At 36.8% G+C, this 15,992-nt stretch overlaps 1 protein-coding gene across 1 annotated transcript in view; it reads left to right on the forward strand.

Moving 5' to 3' along the window:
• The window catches only part of BDKRB2 (bradykinin receptor B2), a 47,921-nt gene extending 38,117 nt beyond the window's left edge, over window positions 1-9,804 (forward strand). Inside the window, exon 2 of the mRNA XM_074213024.1 lies at window positions 5,766-9,804. Within this exon, the coding sequence (XP_074069125.1) occupies window positions 5,773-6,870 (1,098 nt within the window). The 5' untranslated portion in view covers window positions 5,766-5,772 and the 3' untranslated portion in view covers window positions 6,871-9,804. The remainder of the gene's footprint in view (window positions 1-5,765) is intronic.
• Window positions 9,805-15,992: the final 6,188 nt, after the last annotated feature.

Raw genomic sequence — 15,992 nt, forward strand, 5'->3', positions numbered from 1 at the left:
CCTCTAATCTTTAGTCTCTCCCTACATCTCCTTCTCTGTAGCTTTCAAAGACCACAATTCTTCCCCCCTTAAAAAATGAACAAAAAAAGAAAAACTTGACTTGATGCCAAGAACCCAGCTAGCTATTTTCTATATTCTTCCTTCTCTCAGTTAAACATCTCAGAAAATGCTGCCATCACTAGGTGATTTAATTTTCTCTTGTCCAAACCCACAGCCAAAGTCTGGCTTCCATTCTCATTATTCAACAGAATCGGGTCTCTCCAAGTATATCTGTCCCCTATGTTTCTGTCTTCAGTCAAATTTTCTTTTATCTCTATTCTATCTCCTTTGAAGATCTCCTGAGTGCATGTGCATGTAGATGACTACATGTATGTATACAAATATATTATACATATACATATATTTGGACTAGTATTATGGGTATAGGACATAGATTCCATACCCATAACACTAGTCTTGCATGAACATATATATATATGTATATATACATATATATATATATATTCCATATCTATTATCACCAGTCCCTTACCACCAGCTGCCTTTGAGTGCCTTGAATTGGATGACCTATAGTCATCTCAAACTCAATATGATCAAAATAAAACTCATTATTTTTTCCCCAAATCCTCTACTCATCTAGGCTTCCCTATTAGTGTCAAGGTCACTAGCATCCTCACAATCTCCAGGCTTGGAACATCTTTCTCATTGCCTGTCTCACCCCACATAGATCAAAGTGTTGTCAAATTTTTATAGTTTCTAGCTCTACAATAACTCCTTCTCCACACACACACACACACACACACACACACACACACACACACACACACACACACACAGACACACACACAGAGAGAGAGACAGAGAGAGAGACAGAGAGAGTTACTATCTATCTTTGTTCAGAACCTCCTCACTTCTTTTCCATTCTATCACAAGTCTTCTAATTTGTCTCTGTCTCGTCATTCCCCATTCCAACCCATCTTCAATTCAAGTGCCAAAGTGATTTCTCTCCCTCCTCCCTCCAGTAAGCTACCTATTATTTCTAGGGTCAAATATAAAATCCTCTGTATGGAATTTAAGGTTCTTTACAACCTGGATGTGTCCTACCCTTCTATCTTCTCAAACTTTATAGTCTGACTTACTTGCTGTTCCTTACATGGGATATTCCATTCCTAATCTCCTTGCTTTTGCATTGTATCCCCTCTCTTTACATTCCTAGATTCTTTCATTATTCAGTTCAAATACAACCTGCTAAAAAAGAACTTCCAGGGTTCTTTCCTGCAGCACCCACCTCTTCCCCTAGTCTCTCTTGCCTTCTCCTCTAAGGTTACCTTATTTCTACTCTATGTATCTTATATGTTCCTACTTATTTATATATTACCTCATCCAAAAATAAATAGATTTCTTGAAGGCAGGGCCTCTCTTTGTATTTTTTTGTAACAAAGAACTTAGCATAGTGTGTGCTACCTAGTCAGAAATTAATTAATGTTGACTAATAGAGAGATTGGTTGAACTATAGAATCTTAGAGTTTGAAAAAGACATTGGAAATCATATCATTTTACCTTCCTCAAATTGAGTAAATAAAGTTATAGAAAAATATAATATACTTCCCTAATTGATTAAAGTTTCCTAAAGGGAAGAGATTATCATTTTTATCTCTATAGCCCCAGCTCCTAGCTTGTATGTAGTAGAAACTTAAATTTTTTATTTTTAATTTTTCAATTTTTTTCCCCTACTCTCACTTCCCTTTTCCTAGCTCCCACAGAAGGCAGTCTGTTAGTCTTTACATTGTTTCCATGGAATACATTGATCTAAGTTGAATGTGATGAGAGAGAAATCATATCCTTAAGGAAGAAAAATAAAGTATAAGGGATAGCAAAATTATATAAGATAATGGGTTTTTTAAAATTAAAATAGTCTTTGGTCTTTATTCAAACTCCACAATTCTTTCTCTGAATACAGATGGAATTCTCCATTGCAGATATCCCAAAATTGTGCCTGATTATTGCACTGATGTAATGAGCAAGTCTATTAAGGTTGATCATCACCCCCATGTTGCTATTAGGGTGTACAATGTTTTTCTGGTTCTGCTCATCTCACTCAGCTTCAGTTCATGCAAATCTTTCCAGGCTTCCCTGAATTCCCATCCCTCCTGGTTTCTAATAGAACAATAGTGTTCCATCATATACATATACCATAGTTTATTAAACCATTCCCCAATTGATGGACATTCACTCAATTTCTAATACTTTGCCACCACAAACAGGGCTGCTATGAATATTTTTGTACAAGTGATGTTTTTACCCTTTTTCATAATCTCTTCTGGGATTACTAGTAAAGGTATTGCCAGACCAAAGGATATGCACATTTTTGTGGCCCATTGGGCATAATTCCAAGTTGCTCTCCAGAAAGGTTGAATGAGTTCACAGCTCCACCAAGAATGTATTAGCATCCCAGATTTTCCACATCCCTTACAACATTGATCATTGTCCTTTCTGGAGTAGGGACTTAAATTAAGTTTATGAAGTTGAATTGCAGAGAAACAGAACTATAGCCAAGCAACTTAGATTCAAATTCCAACTCTCACATTTATTGCATATTTGTCCGCAGTCAAATAATTTCACTCCCCAGGAACTCACTGAACTTATCTCTAAAAACATGAAGATAATGTATTTGTATTATCTGCCTCATAGGATTGTTCCAAAAAAATCACTTTGGAAAAACTCTGCATATTAGGAAGGTTTTCTTCATAGTTTGACAAAACCTATCAGAGTTCAATCTTCCAATTTCACATGGAAGGCAACTGAAACCCAAAAAGGGAAGATTATTTTCCTATGATCATACAATGAGTTAGGTCCTACATCCCAGAGTTCAGATCTTTACTAAGCTTTCAAGAGTGTTTCTTTTTTGAGAAAGAGATCCCAGGAGTGATTGTTCAGTCCTTCAGATCTGGACTTTTGTTTCTACATAATATAGACTGTCAACATTATCATACATGCCATTGTTTCCCAGGAGAGTTATGTTGAGGCAAATAAAAAAACAGGTTATATCTGTCACAGATTTTCCTCCAACTTTAGTTACTAAGAAAATTCTCACCCTACAAACATTGGCTATATCTATGCATAAAGTATGTTATTGTTCCCTCTTGGATTCCATGAAATATCAAGATAATTTATTTCCAAACAAGTCAGAGGAAATCCCTTAACTAAAGGACTTAAATGAAAGGATTTCTAATGAGTCCTAAGAGAGAAACAGTTTTTCTTAGAGGAAGATCTGTAATAATGACAGGATGTACTATAACCAAGATCAAAAGAAATGTAATAAATTCAGAAACAATCTTTACAACTAGTATTTCTGACGAAGGACTTATTTCTAAAATATACAGAGAAGAGAGTCAAATTTTAAAAAAAAGCCATTCCCCAATTAACAAATGGTCAAAGGATATTCAAAAGCAATTTACAGATGAGATCAAAGCAATCCATAGTCATATGAAAAATTGCTCTAAATCATTACTTATTAGAGAAATGCAAATTAAAGCATCTCTAAGGTACCACCTCACACCTCTTAGACTGGTCAATATGACCAGAAAGGACAATGATCATTGTTGGAAACATTGTGGGAAATCTGGGACACTATTATAATTGTTGGTGGAGCTGTGAACTCATCCAACCATTCTGGAGAGAAATTTGGAACTATGCCCAAAGGGCAACAAAAATGTGCATACCCTTTGATCCGGCAATACCACTACTGGGTTTATATCCTGAACAGATGATGAAAAGGGGTAAAAACATCACTTGTACAAAAATATTCATAGCAGCACTGTGTTTGTGGTGGCAAAGAATTGGAAATCAAGTAAATGTCCTTCAATTGGGGAATGGCTTAGCAAACTGTGGTGTACGTATGTCATGGAACACTTGTTCTATTAGAAACCAGGAGGGATGGGAATTCAGGGAAGCCTGGAGGTATTTGCATGAACTAATGTTGAGTGAGATGAGCAGAACCAAAAAAACATTGTATACACTAGCAACAACATGGGGGTGATCAACCTTGATGGACTTGCTCATTCCATCAGTGCAACAATCAGGGGCAATTTGGGGCTGTCTGCTATAGAGAATACCATCTGTATCCAGAGAAAGAACTGTGGAGTTTGAACAAAGACTAAGGACTATTACCTTCAATTTAGGAAAAAAACCTGATATATTATTGTCTGATCTTGCTATCTCTTATACTTTATGTTTCTTCCTTAAGGATACAATTTCTTTCTCATCACATTCAATTTGGATTATGTATACCATGGAAAAAATGTAAAGACTGACAAATTGCCTTCTGTGGGGGAAGGGGAAATTAGATTGGGAGAAAACTGTAACACTCAAAATAAATAAAATCTTTAAATAATAATAATAATAATGACAGGATGCCTTGTGAGTTGTAATGGAGTATCTCCGGCTATGTGATTACTTTGTCATCTGTTTCCCCATTCCATGAAATTCATTTTCCCTCATTTCCTTCTTGAAATATGACCAGGCATTAAGCAGCTCTCAAACTGGTTTTGGGTGGTGATGAACCTTGAATATTGGGTACCTTCCTGTTTATAGATGTTATAGTATCATAAGGTTAGGAACTGAAAGGAACCTTAGACATCACCCAATCCAACACAACTTCAGATGAGATGAATAAAGCCCAGACAATGATTTAACCCCTGCTACATATATAATAAATAAAAGAGATTCAAACCAAATTATCTCATTCTCAAATTAGTATACTTTCCACCTTATCATATTATTTCTTCTAGGATCTTACCTCAGTTTGACACTTGAGTGTGCTGGGGTAGTGGGGGGGACAAAAATTCATCCTAATATGAATCTTTTCCCCAGTCAATCATCAGGACAAATTTAGATGCAGATAATGATTCTAAATTTCTTTAACTTTCATTCCAGTCTATACTCCACAGACTGTAGAGTTATCACCTTAATCCCTTGAGGTACCATCTTAGTCTTTCAAGTTTGATGTCACTTCACTTCCCTCCAGGTATTCTTCACTCCATTCAAAGTGGATGATTGTCTCACACACAAACCATATCCTTTCCCACCTTCATGCATTTGCTCATATTATTTTCTAAGCAATAAATGCCTTCTTTCCCCTTCATCTGTTGACTTCCATTCCATTCTGAAAGCTCAGCTAAAATTGCTGATCTACCCTAAACTTTTACCTTCCCTTTCTTTCCTTCCTTTATAGATCTTCAAAAAGTCATTTATTTTGCAACTGTTTAAATATACTTACTATACACTAATATATGTTATATTTATCTCTCTGTGTATTATCACCTTATTAATCTATAGGACCCATGAAGTAAGGGAACATCTTATTTGAACTTTGTATCAATTCTCAAATCTAATACAGTATTCTATACACAATAGTCATTTAATCAATTCATAAATATTTGTGAAGCACCTATTAGGTGCCAGATACTGTGCTAAATGCTGGGAATATAAAATAAAGCAAGACAGTCTCTAACCTCAAGGAACTTATAACCTAATTGGAAGACAAAATGCAAGCAAAAAGATATAAAACAAGTAAATACAAGATAAACAGGAAATAATTAGCAGAGAGAAAGTATTAGAATTAAGAAGAGTTAAGTCTGTTGAAGTGTATTGGATTAAACTGATTATTCTAACAATTCATAGGATATTTTGAAAAAAGTTATAACTTTTTTTTTGACTCATCATGGGCTATGAAGTATAATGATCATTTCCCCACTTTCTTTCAGGGCTAAAATGATCAACAGTACACAAGAAGTCCTTTCACCTGGAATTAATGAATCAATACTCAATGAGACCAAGAACATCCAGTGTTCTGCTGAATTTTGGGATTGGTTCAACGTAATCCAGAGCCCATTCCTCTGGATCATCTTTGTGTTGGTCACAATTGAAAACATGTTCGTTCTCAGCGTCTTCTGTTTGCACAAAAGTAGTTGCACAGTGCCTGAAATTTACTTGGGTAACTTAGCGGCTGCTGACCTCATTTTAGGACTTGCCCTCCCTTTCTGGGCCATTACCATTGTCAACCACTTTGACTGGCCCTTTGGGGAGGTGCTCTGTAAAGTGGTGAACTCCTTTACATACATGAACTTATATTGCAGCATTTTTTTCTTGATGATGGTCAGTATTGATCGATACCTGGCTCTGGTGAAAACCATGTCTGTGGGTCGAATGAGAGGAACCTTTTATGCTAAATGCCACAGTTTCATCATATGGCTTTTTGCAATGATAGTGAGCTCCCCTGTGGTGGTTTTCCGGACCCTAAAACACTATGATGAGGAGGGCCACAACGTCACTATTTGTACCTTAGCCTACCCATCATCCAACTGGTTAATTTCCACCAATATTTTCCTGAACATTGTAGGCTTTGTGCTGCCCCTCTGCATCATCTCTTTCTGCTCTGTGAAAATCATCCATGTCCTGCAGAACAATGAAATGCAGAAGTTCAAGGAGATCCAGAAAGAGAAGAAAGCCGCCATTCTTGTCCAGGTGGTTCTTCTGCTCTTCATCATCTGCTGGCTTCCTTTCCAGGTCAGCACATTGATGGATACCCTCTATAAGCTAAAAATCATCTCAGGCTGTCAGATTGCAAACGTTATAGATGTGCTTACGCAGATAGGAACATATATTGGTTATTGCAACAGCTTTCTGAATCCTCTAGTATATGTTTTTGTGGGGAAAAGATTCCAGAAGAAATCCAAGGAGGTCTTCAAGGAATGGTTCAAGATTGGGTGGTGCCAATCAGATTCAATACAAACAGAAAATTCAATGAACACTTTGAAAACCTCCATATCAGTGGACTGGCAGATAAACAAAGTGCATAGACATCAGTAATTTGTCCTGTTTTATTTTTTAAAAACTGTAAAACTATGACTTTATATATATCTTCATGAACCATTCTTAATGTATACCAGCTACAGTTGGGGTCAAATGCCAGGGACCCATAGAAAGGCTATCACTTTTCTGGAGATGCAGAGCAGTGAAGAGATGGGAATTAACAACTGATCACCCCCACTTTGCATCCACCTAATTCCTCTCATCTCCAGACTCTGTATATGGCATCCAGAATCCTCAGAAGAAATCTTAGACCTGGAAGCTTTCCCACTGTTTCAGTGCCAGAGCAGGCACTGTCAATTGGGGGTTGGTCAAATTATTTTCCCTGAGTTTTTGAATCTGGCTATGGTTTCTAAAGCTGGGATTCCTGATTAATGAAGGTTTATTTCCAAGTTTTGTAAAGAACTTGTTTGGGGATAAAAGACTAGTAACATTATTTAATTCCTTACACTTTCTATACATCAAGATGAATAACTGAAGAAAGTAAGACATCTTTCAGTGCAAGGAAGAGCATACAAATCAATTCAAGAAGTATTTCATTATTGTCTCTTATGAAACGTACTATGCCTCTTGCCCTCGAGCAACAAACAAAAATCTTGCAGAATTTCAGAGGAGGAAGAGATCACTTTGGAGAGAAGCAATCATCAATGTGATTTGAACTGAGTCTTGAATAATGAGTAATTTTTGATAAGGTCACACATTTACAAAATTCCATTGTGAATCACAAAGATATAATTGTTTTAAGATATAATCCCTTTTTTTTGATACCCTTGACTGCCCATGTGCCCTAGTAGTTAGCGAAGAAAAAATAACAATGATAATAATAGCTGGCATTTATATATATGTATATGTATATATCACTTTGTAAAAAAGCAGATAGAAATGAGAAGTATTACCTATATAGTATTAAAATATATATATTGTCATTATGTATATATTGTATATTAAAGGGAAAGGCAGGAAAAAAGGAAGTGAGATTATTTGTAGAGTATTTCCATTAAAAAAAAAAACACAGAGAAGCCAGCAGTGGAATATAAACATCTCTTCAAAGTTTGAGAGTCATCTGCCATTTCAGTGTTACAGCCCTGGAACTATTGGGATTATGAGTTGTATTGATGTGATATAAAGTAACATTTTTGTCTTGAAAGAAATGTAGCAATAAAATCAATTTCACATACAAAGAATAAATGGATGAATGATGGAAACATGCAACAATCATGTTGGAAACTAAACTGGGTAAAACCTATTGACAATGAGGGTGGAAGGGAGGCAGGGAAGGGAAACTTGAGAAGTTAATAAATACTTTTATAGCAATTTCTAAGTGCCAAGTGCTAAGAGCTTTACAAATATTATCTTATTTGATCCTCATAACAACCCTAAGAGGAGGTGATGTTATCCCTATTTTCAGCTGAGGAAATTCAGACAAATAGAGGTTAAATGATCTATTAAATGTCTGAAACTAGTTTTGAACTCAGATCTTTACTCTGTACCCAGAACTCTATCTAACTGCCTGCATGAAAAAAAAATACCATAGAAAACAGAAAAATCAAGGAAATATACTACTATGCTTCTCCATCTCATAAACAATAGTTTCCAGACTTTTTTGATCATGCATTACTACCTGTAAAAAAGTTTAATCACATGCTACCAATAGATCTATATTTACCTAGCTAAATTATATTTAAACACTGTACTGATAATTATATGTAATGAACTACCCACAAAAATAGAAATTGAAAAGGAAAAGATAAAGATGAATAGAGTAAGAATAAGAATGTCTAACATTTATATAGCACTTCAAGGTTTGAAAAGTACTTATAAATATCTCATTTTATTTTCACAACAACCTATTATTGTCTTATTTTGTTAGCACGTGGAAGGTGATATTATTATTTTTATTTTACAGAGGAAGAAACTGAGACAGAAGTTAAGTGATCTGACAGAATACACTGTTAGTATCTGAGGCACAATATGAACTCAGGCTTTCCTGGCTTATTTAGCCCTATCTGGCATACTAATAAGCCACACAATGGAGACCTTGTGCCTTCTCACCACCAGACGTGAAATTTTGCTTCTAATTAATTCCTCTATATGTAGTATCTTCCCCCACTAAAATATAATCTGTTGGAGGGCAAGGACTGTTTCACAAAGTAGGTGCTTAATAAGTGCTTTTGTGTTCATTCATTCATTCATAAGCCATGGCTTTTTGGGAGGTGATGGATGAAAAGATACAGTGGGTGATATAAAAAAACAAAATATGCCAATAAAAATTTAGTTTTATGAGACTGAACAACTGATTAGATATGTGAAATAAGGAATAGAGAATTAAACCAGGGTTGTAAACCTGAATCAATGAAAGAATGACCATGCCTGCAAAAGAATATCTCAAAGTAAGCTATTCCTACCCTGAAATCCCTAGTAGAATCCTTCAGAAATAGTTTCTTCATGGAGTCTTTGATTCACCTCAAACACTAGAGCTCTCCTTCCCTAAAAAACTTGTATTTAAATTTTTTAATTAATTTGTATTTATTCTAACAATGTAAATCCTGTGTGTGAGAATGTAAGAGAATGTTAGAGTAATAATTGATTCTTAGTATCCTCAGCCCCTAGCAGAGTACCTGACATAGATAGGTACTTAATGAATGTTTAATTGATTGATTGATTGATTGAATAATATAATGGATATCTCAAAATGGATTTATCAAATTCAACTTGTTGAAAACAGAAATCATCTTTCTCCCCCTACCTCTTCCGTACTTTCCCATTTCTTTTTAAATTATTAAATTAAATGGGGTAGGAGATGAGCTCACTGGCCACCATCCCAGAGCACAGTCTTCAAAGCTCCATGTTGTGGTGATGGGGGCTAGAAGTGAGGATGCATGGGCAAGGGAGCAGAGAAAAGAAAGAATTTGGCTTGACATCCACTCTAGGCATCTGGATTGGCTTGGGTTATAACAGCCATGAAGACCACTGGTGAGAAGGGGGAAAAAGTTGAGATGTCAAAGAAAAGTAGTCTTTTAAAAGCAAGATCACAACTTGTTGTGGGGGGGGGGGAGTAAGAAGGGGGTTGGACTGTGACCCATATTTTCACTTTCTAACTGGTTAGTCACAAGTCCTTTGGAATCAAGCTAAGGCCCAATCATTTTATAGGTACTCTGGGGGGTATGATGACACCTCTTTGGAAACCTCCCATGAATGACAACATAAGGCAAATGATAAAAATTAATTATCCTTCACAATCTCATAGAATAAACCAGGGTCAATTGACAAAAACCTAGAATAATTTGACTTTAAATTAAAACACTCTACTTAAAAAAGTATTGTGAACTTGACAATCTTTAATAAGTACAATTAATTCAAGATACAAAGAATAGGAAAAAGGACAGTGTAAGAAACCGTAAACTTTGTTAAGTGCAGGTTTTTTTTCCAAAGAAATATATTAATTAGGGGCAGCTAGGTGGTGTAGTGGATAAAGCACCAGCCCTGGAGTCAGGAGTACCTGGGTTCAAATCCAGACTCAGACACTTAATAATTACCTAGCTGTGTGGCCTTGGGCAAGCCACTTAACCCCGTTTGCCTTGCAAAAACCTAATACATATATATATATACATATATATACATATATATGTATATATGTACATATGTACATATATATATAAATTAAATATAACAAGGGAGTCTTACAGCTATTCCTCCTAAGATCAAAAATTCCAATTTATCTTCCATGTGATAGCTCTTCAGGTATTTGAAGGCAGGTATCGTGTTCTTCCAGACTCTCAATTCACTCAATCAACCCTTACATGTCTTGGACTTGTCAACAAAATCTTATTGAGTTAGTCTCTAACCTGGATGAAACAGAGCAGGTCAAAGAGGGTGCTAATAATCTCATAGTGGTTTAATTAATTAGTTTCATTGCAAGGAACAGATGAGGAGTTCTCTTGATTAGAGTTGCTACACGTGGCTATAGCAAAGGCAGAGATTATAATAAGAATCAAAAAATGGAAATAAAAAGGAAGATGGATCACAATGCAATAATTTCTAAGACTTGAGCAGTTTCTTGTGAGCCCATAGAGTGCAGGATAATACAGGTATCCTTGAATCCTGTGGGAATGGCTAAGTTGATTGTTTAGTCTGGAGATATTTTATTTTGCTTGGGTACAGAATAAGTTATACAATTTTCTGATTCATTTCCCTTACGACAAGTAGACATAATTCAATACAAGTCTATCAGAGTAGTTGATGAATCACTTCAGACTATATTATTCCCTATGATTCTCAAGTCACAGTGTGCTTGTAAAAAAAGAGAACTCTAAAAATCCAAATTACTAATATATTCATTTTCTATTTATATATTATATAATATTGATCAATATGAAAACCATTATTTTCCTTTGACATCCCTTCCTTTTGTCTAATAATGGGTGGGATGACCCTTGACTTTGATTTTATGTATCAATCCATTATCTATAAATTTGTTATAGATTTACTGTTGCTTTTATAAAACTTTATTATAGAAATTTTCTATAAAAGGACTTTTTTTGCTAAAACATAACTAAATTTGCTATAAAGAGGGACATAGTTATCATATAAGAGGGGAGAAAACTCCCTTAATTCTGATTGATTTCAAGCATGATTCTTATCTGATAGCCACTTAAGTAGTCAGACAAGGTTCGGGATTTACCAAGAAGGGAATTTTTCTTTAATATAAAGGAAATAGCACAATGGGAAAATAGAGTCAGGAGAATCCTGCCTAGGCTGTGTCCTAGGCTATCTCCATAACCTTTCCCAGGGATGGACAATGACCTTAGCAGTCCTCAGATTGCCTCAATGTCATTTTCTACCAATAGCTTTCTGACAATTCAGACAACAATCCTGGTAATAAAAACTCAAAACAAATTTCAGACTCAGGAATTTTTACCTTAAATAGCAAAATTTCACTAGCTACAGATTAAAGTTTTAATATCTTTAGGCACTAAACATTGAAACTGAGAGGACAGTAATGAGAAAAAAAACTTTGTAGAGGGAGTAACTACAAATCTCAGCCCACATCCAGTTTCTTGGGTCCATGGTCTACATCAGATGTCTTCTTCTTGATCTGGGGGTCTTTATATGTTGACTCATTCAGACCCCATTTTCAAGATCAGGTTGTAAGACACCTGTGGGTTTCACAATTGAAGTAGATAGTACTGCCCTTTTAAGGTGTGACAGGTGGATCCAGGACTCTATTCCCTGGAACTTGGAAGCAGTTGGGATGTTGAGCAGGACTTCAAAGGGATCTTTCCACCATGGTCCTAAGAGTGTTTTTTGTGCTATCTTTTCCAATAGACCTAGTCTCTAGTTGGATCAGAAACTAAGTCTTGAGTGGAATTTCTAAGGAATAGGACTGTGAGATAAGTTGGTTAAGTTCCTGATATTTTCTGCACCAACCCAATTCAGTGTTGCATAATGAAACCCTTAGCTGCTATGCTTCCCAACCCCAGGCATAGTGGCTTTGGTGTTCTGTTACTATCTCAGAGGGACTGAGCTTATGGGAACCAATGGTATTGGTCAACTTAACAGGGCTAAAAGAAGGTCTTTGGGTCAGAAGATACTTAGTTCCTCAGAGAACTAAACAAGGGAGGTTCAAAGTATTTCATTAACTCTTTTTAACCATTTCTGATGACCATGGAGGGTGAGGGGATAAAGGAGGAGGGAATTTATAGGCACAATGAAATAGCTGAGTAATTGGTCAAGATGAAAGCAGCTTAGCTAATGAAACTCCTGTAAAACAAGTACCTCTCTTCTTTAGGAATCATTCCATAATGGACTGAATTTTTTTCTAAGAATATTTTTGCTAGCCCAGAGGCTGTGGCCACATGACTTTCAACCCATTGGGAAAATATATACTCCATAACTGAAGCATATTTATCACCAAGGGCAGGTGGCAATTGGATGAAGTTGATCTGTCAGTTCAAAAGGCACAGATGCACAAAAGCTGGCTTCAGTGAGTTGGCTACATTGTGCTTGGGGCAGGTAGGACACATCTCATAGTTAATGACACAGCCCTATGAAAACTCCTCTACCAATATTTTCAAACAAGTTCTACTAGATTGTTGGATCTCCAATGGTTGAATGAATGAAGGTGTTTCCTCCCTTTGAAATTTTTTCTGGATTGTGATGTGTTCTTTTCTGAGCAGTGTTTATTTATTCTTTTGTTAAGCTTAAGCAGGCTTTCAGAGCAAGATGAAGATGCTAATAAATCCATACTTATGGGGCTAGTACCTTAGAAGACACTTTCATAGGAATTTGAGAAGTTAAGGCTGTGGATTTTAGCTGCTTAGTTAGTCATTTCCATGGGCTAGAACGCTGTTTTCTCAGCTGTGCCCTGGAATTTTAATAACTACTACAGCCTGGGGAAGCAATAAACAGTTTAATAGATGGGAAGCTAGTCTGACTTTTAATGGGTTGATGAAGAAGCCCCGATGTTTCCCTAACACCTCAAAATCATGAGCCATCCTAAATTCACTAGCTTCATCCACTTCACTGGTGGGCAGTGATGCCAAAACCAGCAATCAACTCTCCTCACTCAATTCTGAGGCAGGACCCATCAGGGCACCAATCTAAGTCTGCTTCTTCTAATGAAGTTTCCTTCAGGTCCTCCTGATGATGGGTGCCTAGAAGGTGGGCACCACCTGGGGAAGGGGCTCACAAAGATTACTAAAGGTTTGTTTATGAGTAAAGAAATCACACATCTTTCTGACCTAGGAGTGTAAGAAAAGTCATAAATTTTAATTCACAGGTTACTGCAAAAATAGTTTACAAATAAATTAACAGAATTCTTTAAAGAGGAAGCAAGGCAAAGAACATGAGGCTTTTGATAGAGATAATGAAGTTTAAAAAAGAGAGAAAAAGAAGAGAAGGTAGGAACAACTTCCAGAGGCTGGCAACTGGACTGAGACTAGCAGCCTGGCAGGTAGGGGACCAAGCCTTGAAGAATGCCTAGCCCACATCGGTGCAGGGAGGAACCAGGAGAGAGGTCAAGGGGTGTCCAACACCTAAATATGACTGAGACCAGATTTATTCCTTGAAAGAGCATTTGGTACTTGCAGGAAGGGTAAGGAAAGACTTAAGGCAGGACCAGGGAGTTATAGAGTGGTTTAAAGGTATGACACAAAGTAGTGTCCCTGCACATATCTGGAGAGGTTGGTTTTAGTTCAGAGTTGTAGTTTAACCTTAAGGAATTTATGGGACCCTAACTTGGAGGTACCAGTTTCAGAGTCTTCTTTAGTACATGGCATTTCACCCTAACTTGGAGGATCCTGTTTAGCTGGGAGTCAGAGTCCTTGTTAGGACAAGGTAGAATGGAGAAGGATTAACTGTTTTAACAAAGTGCCTGTTTGGTATAGGGTTTGTTATTGAGGAGGGGGACCTTTCTTTGCTAATGGGGGTTTGCCTGTAAGTACAAGGCCAACACAGAAAGGAAATATAATAATAATACAGAAAAGAGAAGGATTATAATTTTTGTCTGATACAGGAAAAAGAAAAAAAGATTACAATATTTCTCTCTCTGCCCAGAATTCTTCTACTTCACTCCAGGGGGCAAACAAAGCACCCAGATAAATTGGTCATTGTCTAAAGCAGTACTGTCCAAAATGTAGTCCAACAATTTTATGAAGCATCAATTTTATGCAGCCTGCTTCTGGGTTTACTAAATGCTTTAGTAATCAAAGCCAAGCTCCACAGAGCTCTTATTAAAATGGCAAATTAAAATATTTTGACTATTATTTCAATAAAAACTTTTAAAAGTAAGGTTGGACAGTCCTGGTTTAAAGTCTCATCCTCACTTTCCACCTCAGATAGAAAGGTGGCAGGATTGAGGGTGTTTACGCCAGCCACATTCCTTTCTTTCTCAGAATTGAATAAATCAAATGAGAGCACCATCATCTGCACAACAATAGGGGTGGCATTCCTAACTGACCCTAAAGTAGTAGCATCTGAAATCCACAAGCTGAAGGGAACATGGCCAAGAGCCAGATAGTAAAAAAGGGTTAAGGAGGGGAGTCAAGGATAAGTCTCAAGGAAGTGGTCCCTCCTGGGTCCAATGAAATAGTGGTCTGTAATTTTTGTAATGGCTAGGGACCTCAGGGACATGGACAAAAGTATGAAAGGTGCTGATCCCTCCAATAAAACGGAGTGTGGTTAAGAGACACAGACTGCCCCACAACTGAGATTCACTCCTAATTCCACAGGAGGGGAGTAGGAAAGGCAGAAGGGTTTAAAAGAATGAGTGTGACACCGGTGTCAACTAAAGCAGATACCTCTTGCCCTTGTATAAACTAGGAAACATCTCCAACAGAATTGTGGGGGAAAAAATAGGCATGGCCTATATATCTCCCTCCTTTTGTCATTCCTCTCACCAGTCTCCACCACCACCACCACCCCACCACCCCACCCCCGCCAATCAAGCCATGCAGAGTAATTGGGATGTAGGAAAGATCCCTCAATCCTTCCTAGGGTGCTTTCTGGTACCAATCTCATCTCCCCTATCTCAACTAAGACAATTATGAACTGATATAAACCCAGATAAGCCTGGTATAGATAAATATAGGGTAGGTCAGAACTGCTCAGCAAATCCTCCCTGGGGTTAGAATGCTCCTTGGCAATAGCCTGGAGTTCTCCACATTACCAGGACTTGAAACCATAGGTTCTGATCAAACCACTATCCTCAGAATTTTTTCCTGGGAAAACTTTGGTTTGTACTTTTAAAGGGAACATAGAAAGTGGTGGGAGCCTTTTAGTAAAGGTGGGTATAGCTGAGCTAGTTGGGTAGTTCCGGGATTATTAAGAAGATTTTCAAATGATTTAATCTTTTCCTTCATAGATTCAAATTCAGATCTTTCTCTTTCCCTATTCTCTTTCTTGGTCATTTATCCTCCCACTCAAGAGGCTGTTTCCTTATTCATTAGTTCCTGCCTTAAGTATTTTGATATAATCTTATCAAAGCTATCTCAAGAGTATCAGCAAAGTTTGGGATCTTCATAAGTCAAATCAAACCAATTCTGACAATATGGGGGATAATCAGGATCATATTTTTAATACATGTAGAAGGCACATGTACATTCTGGAAGTTTATTAATAGGAAC

Source organism: Macrotis lagotis, chromosome 1, assembly GCF_037893015.1.
Source record: "Macrotis lagotis isolate mMagLag1 chromosome 1, bilby.v1.9.chrom.fasta, whole genome shotgun sequence".
Lineage (NCBI taxonomy): Eukaryota > Metazoa > Chordata > Mammalia > Peramelemorphia > Peramelidae > Macrotis > Macrotis lagotis.